This window comes from Rhipicephalus microplus, chromosome 8 (assembly GCF_043290135.1).
Source record: "Rhipicephalus microplus isolate Deutch F79 chromosome 8, USDA_Rmic, whole genome shotgun sequence".
Classification (NCBI taxonomy): domain Eukaryota; kingdom Metazoa; phylum Arthropoda; class Arachnida; order Ixodida; family Ixodidae; genus Rhipicephalus; species Rhipicephalus microplus.
Window position 1 is genome coordinate 8,858,534 of NC_134707.1, and position 15,636 is coordinate 8,874,169.

Consider the following 15,636-nt stretch of genomic DNA (forward strand, 5'->3'; position numbering starts at 1 on the left):
CGATATGTGTTATTCCATCGGAGGCTGTGCATATGCTGCATGTGCATATGCGGCAGGAGCTCCGTATTCTGCCAGGCCAGGCGTAATTGCCTGCTGTCGTATGCGGGCCACGCAGCAAACAGCCACAAAGCTTAACTCTGTGGTGATCAATGCAGCTTTACCGGAATCAGCGGAAAGCTCATACAGTTTTATTTGTTATCATTGAAAGGCTTGAGTTGACACGATAGTTAACACGGAAAGTCGCTTCGGCTGCTACCGCGGAATCATTTCCTTACGCCAGCCAGCGCTTCGTTGACTTATACCAGACCGGACGCTAAAGGAGGCAGGTGCTAGTCTTAATTTGTATATCATGCCCCACCGCGGTGGTCTAGTGGCTAGCTAGGGTACTCGGCTGCTGACCCGCAGGTCGCGGGATCGAATCCCGGCTGAGGCGGCTTCATTTCCGATGGAGGCGGAAATGTTGTAGGCCCGTGTGCTCAGATTTGGGTGCACGTTAAGAGACCCAGGTGGTCGAAATTTCCGGAGCCCTGCACTACGGCATTTCTCATAATCGTGGTTTTGGGACGTTAAACCCTATATATCAATCAATCAATCAATCAATCAATCAATCAATCAATCAATCAATCAATCAATCAATCAATCAATCAATCAATCAATCAATCATAATTTGTATGATTCCAATATGTGACTATCTCGTTGCCATACCATTCACTGCGTCGCTTTTGCGGCATAACCGGGGAGTTTGAAGGTGAAGGCATTATAAGGCCTGATCAAACAAAAACAGTGAAGGCTGTTGTACTCACGGACGACGTCCTTGATGATGATGACGATGATTTAATACTGAAACCAGTTGGCTTATTTTAGTTATTCGGTTTGTGTACATAGAAAACACGAAGACATAGGAAATAAGGAGGGAATAGGCTGACAACTGCCACCTATAGGGGCGCAAGGCCTGCCTGCTCTTTCGGGAAGGGGAGACAAAGGGAAGGAGGGAAAAAAGGAGAGAGAAGAGCCATCTTGAGCGGACGCGTGTTTAAAAAAAAAACACGTTATGATTATGAGAGGCGACGCAGTGGAGGGCTCCGGAAATGTAGAACTTCTGGTGTTCTTTAAAGTGCACTGACATCTGAAGTACACGGGCCTCTACCATTTCTCGAGCATCCAAATGCGACCGCCACGGTCGCTACCGAACCCGCGACCTTCAGGTCAGCAGCCGACCACCCTTGCCATTCTACCACTGAGGTAGACGTTTCTTTCTTATTTTGGTAGCATTCTATATAGCGCATACTAGATGTTCAAAATAAAGCTTCATGGCTCTCTTAAAATTCAGCTTTCGGTATAGTATGTGGAAATCACCTTTGCAGATAAGTTACACATGCAGGCAGACACAAAGTGATGCAATAATTAACGATGTCAGCCGATCAGTTAACTATGAATAAATAATAAACGTTCCAATGATGACTGCAGCAGGCAGGTTTATTTATATTAAAAAACTGAAGGCAATCGTGTTTCTACTCATTCTTACTTGGAAAAATGCTTCTAGCATGTCTGCGCTCCAAGATATCCCGCTACAAAGTTTGGTCGTGGATTGTGTGATTACACGCATGAAAAAGCATTGAAGATTGGTGCAATGCGCCCCCCTCCACTGGACGAGCACTCCTTGCGTGATATATCGACAGCCGGTAATAAGAGTGAATGTTATCATTATTACATATGCCTATACGATCCGTTGTCAGATTCGAAGCCACACGTAATTGCCGCGGCACGTCGGAGAGGTGTTGGCGCCAGTAGTCAAGGTCTTTCATGCACAATTATGCAGATTGCAGTTAAGCTTTGCAAACCGCAATTAAAACGATTCTGCTAGTATGTATGTGCTCCGACATATCGATTTTTAAGTCACAACTGTTTAGAAATGCGAGTGCCTATAACTTATTAATACAAACATGCCCGCCTGCGGTAGTTACTGAAAAGTTCATTATTAAACCAGTCAGTTGGTCGGCTGATCGCGTTCATTATTGCATCACTTTGTGTCCTTCTTGACGCAGAGCTTATCTGCAACGGTGGCGTTTACGTAACTTCTAGCACTACATTTTAAGACAGCCACAAAGCTTAACTATGATCACCAAGTTTATTGAAATATTAGAATACATCATTTTTATTCCAAGAAAAAATGAACTCCCCAGAGTGAATATTAAGTCCAGCATCTGCGCCAGTTTCGAGAGAATAGCCGTAAAACTTGAAGTGGGAATGCATTGCCTTTTCATTTTTACTTGTCTGACACGCGAAAATGAGGAATGTATGCGCTGATATATCCTTCATTTCTCGCTTCTCTCTGTCTCTCATCTTAGCACTAGTGGTCCCTTTTCCACAAGGGTACAGAAGCCAACCAGACTGCTGTTTAAGTAACCTCGCTGTATCTGGATCAGTGTGGACCAGTGTGTTTGATGCCACATAAACATAAAACCATAAATTATTAGAAACTTTCGAACTACTTCCAGAGTTTCATGATCAACGAGAAAGCAACAGAATTCATCAGAATGCGTACACTGTTGAAGTGCGGGATAGCAAGACTTACGTAACTTCTTGTGGTCCCAACAAGCTTGAAACGAATATGTAGGCCCAACATAGATTGGAATCTCAAATTGACCTAAATGGGAAACACAGTTAACTTTCCGGCATTGTGTGAAAGAAACAAAGAACAAAAATACAGCTAACACCGGTGGCAATGGCCCTGGAATAGCTAGAATATAGAATACAGTAGCCGTAAGGTGAAGATCTCGCTTGTGCAGAAAAAAAAAGCTCATTTTCTTAATCACTTTCTCTATGTCATCGTCTAAACTTTGTCATCGTCTGTTGCCCAGTGTAGGCAGCACCTTTTAAGGCCTCTTTGATTAACCTTCTTGTCTTTCCCTTTTTTTCTTTCTCCCTTATGAAAGACGAAGCTGTCATTATGTACAGTACACGACTATAGCACAGTACATGATACAGTGCATGAATGCACAAAAACATGGCAGCCGTTCTTGTAATGGACCAGTAATAGATAAAATAAATTTTCTAGTAATAAAACTTAACGAGCAAGGCACCAATCGCCAGAAGAATTATTCATTGTTCCCGACTTCATAAGGTGATGTGGCTGCGAAAAGAGGTATGCTGTAAATAATTCTTCATATTAAGTTAACTGGGTTAATTGATTTACTTGGTACATTGTGTACATATCTCTGCAATCAATCACCCTCGCATTTTTGTAAGACGTGTTTTCATTGAACAGTATAGGGCATCACTTCAGAGAATTTAACAACTTTGAAATTTCAAGTTCCAGCTGTGCAGGTTTCCCTCGTACGAAAATGTGATGAATGTGCCAGGCGACACACGTACGTGCTTCGTCATTTCGATGGGAAGATATCGACACTGAATGAGATTACGAGAAGGTAACATGCTCTTCCCCTCATGCTTTGTCTTACCACCGACACGTCTCTCACCCTCTCCTTCGCTTCTCTTTCCTACTTCCTGCCATTACTGAACTGTATACAACTATACTATACTATGCTCTGCCCTCTCCTTAATTTTTGTAACCCCCTCAACCTCACATCGTTTCAGCTCATTCTTTTTTCTTATCTAATCCTTACTGTCCCATGGCTATGTTATACTTGCATCTACCTACGTCACCCCATACATGACTATGCTATGCTTTACCTCCCTCCCTTCCTCCTCTTCATAGCACTCACTTTCTTTCTCGCCCCCTTGCTGTGCTATGCTGAGCTATGCTGTGCATGGTTTTGCTTGCGTGATGCCAGCCTGCATCAGGGGGCTAGCATTAGGCAACACACGACCGCCGGGATTTTCAAAGAAGTCCAACCACAGCAAAAAGAAAGGGACAGGCCGACACAGGCCAGAGAAGAGGAGGCCTTGCACCAGCCTACACACGAAACATGAAAAAGTCATAAAAATGAGATAGAAAGAGTAGAGGGAAAAAGAAATTCATGCAGAGAATAAGGAGGTGGTAAGAGGTAGGACATGGAAGAAAGAGAAAGAAGATACCCGACACAATATTCATAATATAGCAGCTTAATTAGGCATACAGAAGAAATAGATGCATTAGCAGATAGTAAATCAGCTTTATTCAAATAGGTTTTAGCACTCTTGGTAGAATAATTCCGACCCATTCAGGGGGCAGGTGAACACCCGGCCTGTAAAACCCGGCTGACCAACAGGCGCAAGTAGCGTGTACGTCTTTTGGATGAAAAAGTAATGTTCACTCACCGCAGTCACCATAACTGATATGTATTCAATAAGGGCTTGCATCGGGCCGAAGTGTTTTTGGTGGTACTCGTCCGATATAACATGAAGCTCAACAGTGAAACTCTCAGCCGCTTCCGACGTTCTGGCAGTTACGTTAACTGCTGCGCGAGAAGCACATGTACACAACAAAAACATTCGACTGCGGTGAGAGTAGAAAGAACTTTGTCATTTTTGGTCAAATGAATGTACACAAGTTAAGTTTACTACACAGTTCTCAAAGCAGGAAGTATTACAGCAGGAGGTCCCAAAGATTCAGCAAAACTGACTGCTGGACGTCTAATGATAACATAAATAATGTTAGGGGAAAACTACAGCAAAAGAACGCACACGTAAGAACAATAGCTAGTAAACAGAGTAACAATAACAATAAAAGCAATACATGGCCTAATAAAAATAGGGACCGTTGAAAGAAGTAACATGAAATCATTTTAAAGCAATTGATAAACTAGAGATTACACCAACAAATATAATAAGCTGCACAACATAACAAACGCATATTGCTTGATCATCAATGAGAACCAACAGACAATAATGCCAAGGAAAATGCAGGGAGTGCTATTTGTAGCAATTATCACATAAACGTGAAGAAACCCAGGACGAGACAGAGAAGGAGACACAAAACACATACACGGCGCTTCTTCTCTGTCCCGTCCTGGATGCGCTATACCTCTAACAACATGAATAACCAACAAGTCCGCCGTGCAACCTTAGTGAAGAAAACGGAGGGGATGAAAATTATTACTTGCCGCCGGCAGGGATCGAATCTACAACCTTCGAAAGTTTCAACTTCGGACAGTGCCGGTGATAAGTTATCTCTTCATCCACTCGGCTTTTCTCACAATGGCATCATGCTTGATACAAACAACACTCCCCATGCTTTCCTTGGCATTATTATCTGTTTGTTTTCATCTACGATCTTTCTAACAAACGAAAAACTCCTCTTCTTTCCTATGTTTTTATTATCAGTGATATTTATTGCACATTTAACACGTTAGGTCTAAGAATCGTCGGTGGTCCTGTGGTTAAGTACTCAGCTCCCGACCCGAAGGGCACAGAATCAAATATTGACCACGGTGGCTGCCTTTTTATGTAGGTGAAACGATCGAGACCTGCATGCTTTAAGTGCACGTTAAGAAACTCGAGGGAGATTTAAAAAAATCCTTAGATTCTTCAACTGTACGCCATCTCTCACAATGAAAAAAAAATGGTTTTGGAATTTTAAACCACAACAGTCATTATTTTCATGTCAGGAATAGTCGGTCGCCTTCCTTTGGTTGTGAGTAAAAATAGAAAAACGAGTCCTTCGCCCCCCCAAAAATTTTCATTTTGTGACAGTTCATTTACCACGAATTATGGTGTTTAAGAGATATCGCTATTTACAGCGTGTATTTAAAATTGAATAATGAGGCACACAGAATTCTCCGCACTTCTGATTATGCTTGACATACGAGGATACATAGGCTTAAGAGAACATTTGCGCCTTTCCAAGCTGTGGGGGTCATGTTTTAACTGTTCACACGTTGGCATATACTGTTTAAAGGCTGTGCCAGCGTGAACTGACTCTATATATAGTAGGAGCGCATTCGCACGGCTCTGAAGCCGGTGTAGTGCGCCATGTCACCGAACGATAAAGATCTCCAGGTGGTCGCAATCATCTTTATAGAGACCTCGGGGCTGTGATTCATAGCTTGAGTCACTATGGGTTGTGAAATTTCATATATATTGTGAGCCTAGCTCTGAAAGGTGTAATTAGCTTTGCTGGTCAGAACTTCTGTTCCTGCACATATTCTAAAAGCATCGAATGAGTATACGAACCGGTTGACTAAAATTGTGCTTCTTATGCTAATAACGTTTAAAACTACTTTTTAAGGATACTTAAAGTTGAGAACACGAAAGCGCCTGGTTTCATCAGCCCCATTTATTGTGGCTGACACATTCATTAATTAAAACTTTCGCAATATTTGGCTGAAGAATACTGAATGCTGAAAAATACTGAAGTGCTCATTACTGAAGCTTGGTACTTGCCCTTGCGATATCTTTTGGAGCATTATGAGTGGAATAAGTTTGTTATATCTTTTCTGCTTTTTAAAAGTTAGCCAAACATCGCAGAACCTTGGCACTGAGGGTTTTGAAACATTATTCAAAAGGCAGTTCGTGCATAAGCCTGTTATAAATAGCGAATAGAGAAACAATATACTTAATTTTTAGACCGAGTGGCACCAAAGGCATTCACTGATATTCTGGCTGTTCTCACTGCTCATTTATGGCCGCAGTTTATTTTACAGCAGTTTAAAACTACGTCTCTTGGCCCTAATTGCGCACACAAATGCGTGTGGACATCATGAAGACAATTTCATTAAATGTCGCAATATAATGATAGCTTAACTGTCGTTAATTGCTTCACCCGAATAAAAGAAGAAAGTATGACATATTCACCGTTCGAGAATCCAGATACTGCGTTCAATAAGTCTGATTGTAAGAACGATTCAGGTGCTGGTGCTAAAAAAAAAGGAATGATTTGAACAATACCCATCGTAAGTAAAAGTCGACATTTAGACCAAAAAATCGGCAGATCCTATGTACCTCGGAAGCGGCGTTATGCGAAGCTTGTGGAGGGGAAGGTGACCACGTTGCAGTTTTGTTATTGAGCGACACGTCGTGAAATGACTCTAAATATATGTATAAATGTTGCACGCACAGACATATGTTGAAAGGTTGCAGATGTTTATATAACCGGTTGTTTGCACTTGCACAACAATGCCAACTGGAACATGCGTATTAGCAACACCAGAAGCTGATATGATGCGCTGATGCTCGCGATGATGCTGGTCCTGGACACTGCTACGTAAATGAACTTCAGCGAATGACAACTAACCACAACTGGCGTTATCCCGACGGGACGGCTGTGTGAAAGGAGTACATATGTAATGTTTATAAAATTGGGTAGGCAACATGGCAACCACTACTGACATTTCACGAAGATAAGCGTCTATTTGAAAACTAGTTCCGAGACCTGGCGTAGTTCTGTGGTAAAATACTTCATTGCCACGCAGAAATCTTGGGTTTGATTCCTGCTGGGACCCTGACATTTATTCTTCGCATTCGTTGGGTCGACGCTACCGATGTCGGGTATTTATTAACGTTTGCGTTCAAAAATTGCCCACCTGTGTTTTAGTCGTTCCTGGGTAGATACTAAGTGTCAATAAACTGTGGCACAAACCCGCATACCAGCGGCCGCTGTCTGGCGGAAAGTGTTTGACGACGTACGCGACGGGTTTGTGAGGCTATTCATGTCTTGACCAGTGCGTCATATTCGGCAAACCATCTTACCCTCCCACGCTAACTTTGGTTCACGCCAAGTTAGGATGGTTACCACGAGTGCACCCAAACGTAAGCGGCTAGATAGATAAATAGATAGATAGATAGATAGATAGATAGATAGATAGATAGATAGATAGATAGATAGATAGATAGATAGATACGCTCGAAGTCGCTGAAGTTCGCTAAGAAATGTTTCGCATAGAAAACATCAGATGATCAGCATTTTCATCTCTTTTTGATTTTACAAGCAATAAGGGATGTGCATTTCAAGTATTTTTACAGCACCCCTAAAGGATTATTAAAAGTCGCGGCGTATTATCACGTCTAGGTAGAAGCAGCAGCGCGCTTGAAAAAAAAACGCACTAATTCGCTTTGAAAAAAAAAAAGAGAAAAGGAACGGATATAAGCTCATGCACTGGATTAAAAAGGGAGTTGCAGTGGAGCGTCGTTGTATGTACGTTTATGGTGCAAGCCTACTTGATTCCTTTCGGAGGGCACCCCTTCTTCGACATCGCTGCTAAATGTTTTGTTTATAAATAACAATGATGCGTATTTCAGAACAATGAGTCAAGCTGATATGAATGTAAGAGAGGTCACGACCACTTACCGGGCTCACTTGCATAGTCACTAATTTCATGCACTTCGTAGATGCTGTGAAGCACCTGGCCACGTGAAGAGCGCTCGCTCTGCAGTAATGGTTTGATTCTGCGCTTACTGTCGATGATACCTTCCTGTGGGAATGTCATAGAATAAGTGGTTAGGTTCATAGCGACCATAAAAAAAGGCAGTTTCACCGGTAGGGCTCACCAATGAATTTTGTAGCCTCATATTAGAAAGTCACGCGTGAAATGGCAAGTGGCCCGAAACTTGCTGCACGCTACTCAAGCACGAAGGATGCACGTAAATAAAAAAAAACACAGAATGGGTGCAAGTTACAGCTGTCACAGTTAGACAATTGCAGATTGATTCTCAAACACAAAGAATGACTCAGGAAGAGCAGGCACTGGTATATAAAAAACTAGTGAGAAATCGTAGCTGTCACAGCTGTTATTTGTGTTTGAGCAGTGCACCGCCAGCGTCGGTTATGCCCAAAAACCAAGCCCTTACTTTGGCTTTTATCTTATAGCAAGCAGCTCACTACTTTCACAATGACGGCCACTCCGGTGAGCGGAGCGACCTTCATGTGGTCTGTACACTGTGAGAAAAAATCCAGCGCAATGGGGGAGAAACGTGAACTTTAGTCCTCAAGTCATGTGGTTAGTCCACGAAAAGACTAAGCGTGTCGTGTGCGGATTCGGAGGACTAACGAGAGGACGAACGGCTCACATACTCCCTCGAGTATGGGCTGAAAAGACGCTTTTTCTACAGCCTTTGTCGTGTGGACGGGTCGGCAGCCTTTCAAAGCTCTAATTCTTGGCCAGGTGCACCCCATTTTTCTGAAACTCGCCCTTCTACTTTGTCGGAGTGGTGGTAGCGCTAGGTGGAAGACTGAGAGGTGAAGAATGTGGCAAATGCGTGTTTAGAGGTTCAGAAAACTGATGATAAGGCTCCTCAGCCCACTCACAGTTACGAAGAAGAAAACAACGCAAGGAAACAATAATTTGTCGGGGAAGAATACAGCGCCGACCATTATAATGGTTTGAAACGTAGTTCAATAAACTTTACGATATTTACTAGCGGTGACAACCATGCAAGTCTGACGGACATTTGAGCGTGTATATTGTGTATCCATCCACGCCGGACTACTTCGGAATCGCTCAGTCACTGTAGTCAAGAGTGCGACTCGTGTTCGTCACTTGTGGTGATCTTTTTTGCCCTGGCTCCATGGAAGGCAAGTGCCACTTCACAGGCTACCGACGTGGCTGTGAAAAACATATTTCATCGCATGTGCTGGAATTGGGGACGCGCGTTCATTTGTGTTTCTTTGGAACGGCTGTTCAATGTACTGAACACCACGACTTTCCTGCGAAGAAATGGACACCCCAGCTTACATGCAAGGCTCCTTCGCGGCTTCTTTTTTGCAAAGCTTCAAGAATGAACGCCGTCGCCTTGAAGTGTGATCGCCATTTTCTGGATTAACTGGCTCTAGAAATGACGTGCGTCTGTTAATTTTCAATGTAAGTTTTCAATTTTTGTCACTTTGGCACATTACATAATAGTGTGAAAGCTGAAAAAGCCCTGTGCGCGCCCTGTTTCAGCATGTTTCATGAGCTTGCAACTGCGTTTTATTGGGGCTTTGGCAATGAAGTTATGGCCTTCAAGCTAGCTTATTTTCATAATTTTTTCGATTTCTCACAGGTAAGAGGGCACAGCAACTGACGCTGAACACCGCTCGTGCACATGACGCACTGCTTGTGAAAAATAAACGTTTCTAGCTTTGAAGTGGTCTCTGCAATTTTTCGTTCCAACACACATTCACGAATGTAGTTCTTCTTAGTCAGGTGCAGTGGATGTGAGCTATCATGTCAGTCTGGAAAAGATGGCCAGGTTAATGAATAGCGGATTAAATCATTAGTCCCTCAAAAATTGTTCAAGTGGAACAACAGTTCATCCCAAGGGAGTAATATTCCCTCTATCAGGGATGATTTCTCAAGATCAGCAGTTAGTCCTTGCGAGAGCAACATTTGCCCTGTTAGCAACCATTTCAAAAAATCAGCTGTTAGTCCTTACAGGAGTGACCATTAGTCCTCTTGCAGTTCAGCCATCGAGGACTTACTGTTTACCCACTTCAAGTTAGTCCACAAAATGACAGATAGTTGTAGCAAATCAGTTGATCCCCGAAAGAACTAACCTCTTTACCCTTTTTATTCCTTTTTTTTTCTAGAGTGTAACTTCAACGCAAACTTTGCTGTAAAGGAACACGTACATACCTACCCTTTCAAGAGATAGGTGCGTGCACAGCACAACCTTAAGGACAAAGCACAGGTGCTACATGTATGAGATGCACACGCATTCCAGCTCGCATGGAAAACCAGCAGGGTGGTAAATTCCTTATATATATATATATATATATATATATATATATATATATATATATATATATATATATATATATATATATATATATATATATGCTTGCCATTGGTACATTGGAGGTTGTGTGCTGTGTGGCAGAGTAGTTGTAACGCGGCGTACTGTGGGGCAAAAGGCCACAGGTTTAATTACCCGGTCGCGCTCTTCAGAAGACATTTCTTCTGAATTATTCATCTTTGTGGCTTTTATTCATACCGTTTTTTCAACAAAACTGTACGAAATCTTCAGAGTGAAGACAATGTGGTATTGGCTTGCTTCCTTCACAATTGCTCTTTCTGTAGAGCGAAACATAATAAGATCAATAGTGGAAAACCTCATTGAGATGATTTAAAAATATAATAATTAACTTTATTAGTTAAGTAGTAAGGTGGTGATATGAAATGGAAGTATCGAAGTTCATGTGACGAATTCACTGGTGCTTTGAGATTTCAAAAAAAAAAAAGTGGCGTGTAGCAATTGTAGCCTTATGAAGTTTGGAAAAGTTCAATTACAAAATCAAAACTCAAGCACTGAGGAGCATAACATGCAGACGACCAGAATGGCGTTGCTGTTCAAGGCAACAATTACAGATGCGTAGTTTTTCCTCTTTCAGTCATGTATGTGGGGCCCTGCTTAATTGCAAGTGCAGCTCGCCCATCCACACAACGAAGTGGGTTGATGGTTGATATAATGGCCCTCACTTGTTCTAGCCGTCTCAAAAGAGCATGGTAGCCCCGCCACGGTGATCTAGTGGCTAAGGTAGTCGGCTGCTGACTCGCAGGTTGCGGGATCTAATCGCGGCTGCTGTGGCTGCATTTACGATGGAGACGGAAATGTTGTGAGCCCGTGTGCTTAGATTTGAGTGCACGTTAAAGAACCCCAGGTGGTCGAAATTTGGGGAGCCGTCCACTACGGTGTCTCTTATATTCATATGGTGGTTTTGGGACGTAAAAACCCACATATAAACGGGTTCTAAAAAAACAAAGAAAACTTAAGGTAATGGCGCGTGATGTCTAATGGTCGCATTTTATTGTCCCCTTTTCTTATCCTTTGCGTAGATTTCAGCACATTCGCCCCGCCGCGGTGGTCTAGTGGCTAAGGTACTCGGCTGCTGACCCGCAGGTCGCGGGTTCGATTCCCGGCTGCGGCGGCTGCATTTCCGATGGAGGCGGAAATGTTGTAGGCCCGTGTACTCAGATTTGGGTGCACGTTAAAGAACCCCAGGTGGTCAAAATTTCCGGAGCCCTCCACTACGGCGTCTCTCATAATCATATGGTGGTTTTGGGACGTTAAACCCCACAAATCAATCAAATGAGATTTCAGCACACTCACTGATACAAAGAGAAAAGAAAAGCCCTTCAAGCGGATGACGCATGCATGCCTGTGACATCACTCGTACTCAAGTGATTCTAAATTTCTTTGGAGCAGTCAACTCGTGATGCAACGAATTTCTTCAGAGAAACTGTCGATGAATGTATGAAAACGCGTTGAAAGAACCCTTAAAGTACAACGTAAAATGAAGCTTTACAAATCGCTTACTTGTTCAAAAATAAGAAGTACAGCGTAGTGCTTGAAAACACTATAAATGCTACGGATTGATCACCTCTTAACCGACGCAGCATGATTTCTGATTTATGCTGGTCAGACCAAATGCCTCAGATAGCCATTTATACATCTCCTCATATGTACATACGGATGAGACTTACGCACATAAGTCAAGAATTGAACTCACAACTTGGACGCCTCCATCATTTCGGACGACTTTAAGGGATGACTGCCATTGAGGATCCTGATAGAGGTTCTCCTGAATAGAAGACGTGTCAATCTGAAATGACAGATAATAGTTTTTAGCAACTTCACTTCACGTACTGTGTAGGACTCCTCATGTTTCCTCGCAATAGAACTGAGAGACTGTGAGGGAGAATCAAAGTCACAGTGTGACAATTGAGAACTTGAAGTAACTATATGCGCTCATTTTATTTTTCTAAACAAATAAAACAGACATCAAATATATATTTACAACATAAAACACGAGCAGTAAGAAAAAAGATAGGTTAACGAGTTGTTAGACTGCCTGGCTACGATGTGCTGAATAAAAGGTAGTTTAGGTGTGGCTATATCATCCAACTAATGCACGAGGGGCAGCTTTTGTGCAGCCATGGCTCCATCGACCAGTCTGTAGTGTGGCACGTCACTTCAGGACTCTTCTGAAAGTAGTTGCAATAATTAGGATTAGCTGAAAATGCCTAGGAAACAGTAACCTGACTCTCGTGTCACACAAGGAATAGCACCACCCACTCGTTAGAAAACACGATAGCTTCCACCAAGTGGACTTCGCCAGAATCTCTGCAGATCACACGTTCCTCAACTTTACAAACAAGCAGGCAGTCCAAGAAGCACACCAAAGAGCAGTGCACCGTTCCCATCATCCTTTGAAAGGCATGGAATGCGAGTTCAGGGGCAAGAAAAAAGTAATTGAGTGAAAAGAACTTGTATAGAAAATAGACAAACTGATTCAATTATTGTAGCTAGAGTTTTTACCGTTGACAAGACATGTCCGCCCTTGTAGTTTGTAACAAATCGAAGGTTTTCTGCCAACACCGAGCTCCTTTCGAGATTGAGGGTGATGTCATCGTTGAGTCGTAGGGTTAATCTTCCGGCAGTCGTTCGCTCTTCGACGATGGTCGGGTAGATAAAGACTTCCTTATCTGATAAAAAATGGTTAGAGACATCAGGAATGGACCAAGGACTGACTCACCCACAGTCATTTCAAGTGAACAAGTAATAAAATCAGCAAAAACATTCGAAGTACTATTACAACAAAAATAATTTTCATGAAACAAAAAAAAAAAGACGTCTTGCAGTCAGTCCAGATTGATATGTGGGGTTTAACGTCCCCAAACCACCAAATGATTACGAGAGACGCCGAAGTGGAGGGCTCCGGATATATCGATCACCTGGTGTTCTTGAACGTGCACCCAAATGTGAGCACACGGGCCTACATCATTTTCGCCTCCATCAAAAATGGAGCCGCCGCAGCTGGGATTTAATCCCGCGACCTGTGGATCCGAGTACCTTAGCCACTAGACCACTATGGCGGGGCAGTCGGTTAAGAGTCTTAAGAGCCGAACACAAAATAAACGCACCATTTTCACTGCCACGTCCATGTGTGGCTCCAACTAACATCCTCAGGATTACTATTTCCATGTGCCGCACAGGAAATACAAGTGGTGGAGAAACAGCTGAAGTTGACCCTATTAAGATCCTTGGGATAGCACTGAAAGATTCTTTGTGGCTCTCATTTAATTCCACTGCTATAACACAATTTTTGGGTGAAACGAGATGGTGATATTTAGGGCTTGTTCTTCTTTATTAGGCACAACATTAACGAGAACTAACAGACAATCATGCCAAGAAATGTACAGGAGGTGTTGTTTGTAGTAGATGTATGTAAATGTGAAGAAAAAAAAAAGCGGACTAAAGGATATTTTTTCCTTTTGTCCGGTGCTCTTCTTATTTGCATTACACTCACTACTTATAACCTTCCCTTATATCTTTCTTGGCATTGTTGTCTGTTATTTTTCATTGACTATTTCTTGAAGTTATTTTTGGTGGGGAATCGCTTCAAAGGGAGGCGTAGCAAAGCAGATAATACAGAGATGAACTTGCACGTGACGATATGTGGGCTATATGTGTATATATATTATCAAAGTGCATAAAAAATAGTCGCCGTGGACGTAGACAGTGGGTATAGTGCTTCGTTCGCGCACTCTGTCTCTGTTTGCCAACAATTTTTTTCGAGTGCTGATGTTCCACAGATATAATTACACGCGACATATTTTAGTGGCCAGAAGAATTGTACACTTGTCATTCCACTTAAATACGAAAATATTTTTGCACAATAAAATACATAAGTTTTATAAAATGTAAGGAATTAGAGGCTTTTGACGAACAAAATATTTCAGTTCGCTTGCAGCCAATCACTAGCCCAGAATTCAACTCTAAGCTTGCGCGCTTTGTGCAATTTTTTTCTCACCTCAGTGGAGGCAATTATTGCTTTGAACGAGATAGACAAAAAGCGTGTTCGAATGTGCATGGTGGCACCAATGAATTCTTTTCTTTTTACGGGAAAGTAAATCAGATAGAGAATAAAAAAAGCAACACAGCAATGTAACAACTTCATTCCGATCCAAGTTTTTGCTTGCTAACGTACATGACATAGATACTCTGTAAAATGACTAAAAGACTCACGGGCGAAGGAAAAGACGACGTGACACAGCCCTAAAAAAATCCCTATCACTTCCGGACCTCCAACAATTTTCATGTGCCTCATCTCAATGATAGTTGCAAACTAATTTGAAGCTCTTAGCATTTTATGGGACCCGCAGTAGGTGGCTTGACCAGAGCAGTATTCTTAAGCGTGGACGTCGTAAATGTGACAGATTCACATCGGAAGGCATTTATGTTTATTTAATAATACTGCAATCTCAAAGACCAGGCAGGCGGGAAAGAGGACTTTACCAATAAGAGCATGACAAACGCGAATGATACAATGGGTGATGAGTTTACAGTACGAGATAAGCAGGGAGGAGATGACCTTTTACACAGCTAACAAAACAGTATCCAAGTTGATCACTTGCCCTTTTGTGGATGGCTGTCCACACTGACGCTACGCCCCGTGATGTCTGAGCTCGACTGCTGAAGCGAATGTTGCGAGATTGAATTCTGGCCGGGGCGATGAAATTTTATTCGAGGGGAAATGATAGAGTCTTGTACTTATATCTATATGCACGTTAAAGAGCTACAAGTGGTCGAAATTTTCGAAGCCCTTCGCTACAGCGCCTCGCAAAATTTCGTCGCGATTTAAGCTCACAAAACCCCAGCAAATTATCGACATTAGGAATGTTATTATTATTATTATTATTATTATTATTATTATTATTATTATTATTATTATTATTATTATTATTATTATTATTATTATTATTGATAAAGGTAGCCGTT

The 15,636-nt window shown here is 42.2% G+C and overlaps 1 protein-coding gene across 2 annotated transcripts in view; it reads right to left on the reverse strand.

The window, feature by feature from the left end:
- LOC119164078 (venom metalloproteinase BumaMPs1-like) overlaps positions 1 to 15,063 on the reverse strand; it is a 29,047-nt gene extending 13,984 nt beyond the window's left edge. Inside the window, exons 1-7 of one of the 2 annotated variants that reach the window (XM_075870944.1) lie at positions 14,884 to 15,063; positions 13,174 to 13,340; positions 12,365 to 12,457; positions 8,228 to 8,351; positions 6,736 to 6,798; positions 4,261 to 4,397; positions 2,576 to 2,647 (exon numbers count right to left, since the gene is read on the reverse strand). In XM_075870944.1, the coding sequence (XP_075727059.1) occupies positions 2,576 to 2,647; positions 4,261 to 4,397; positions 6,736 to 6,798; positions 8,228 to 8,351; positions 12,365 to 12,457; positions 13,174 to 13,340; positions 14,884 to 14,965 (738 nt within the window). In that variant the 5' untranslated portion in view covers positions 14,966 to 15,063. Of the gene's footprint in view, positions 1 to 2,575; positions 2,648 to 4,260; positions 4,401 to 6,735; positions 6,799 to 8,227; positions 8,352 to 12,364; positions 12,458 to 13,173; positions 13,341 to 14,883 lie in introns of both variants that reach the window. The other variant, XM_075870943.1, reaches the window with a different exon arrangement.
- Positions 15,064 to 15,636: the final 573 nt, after the last annotated feature.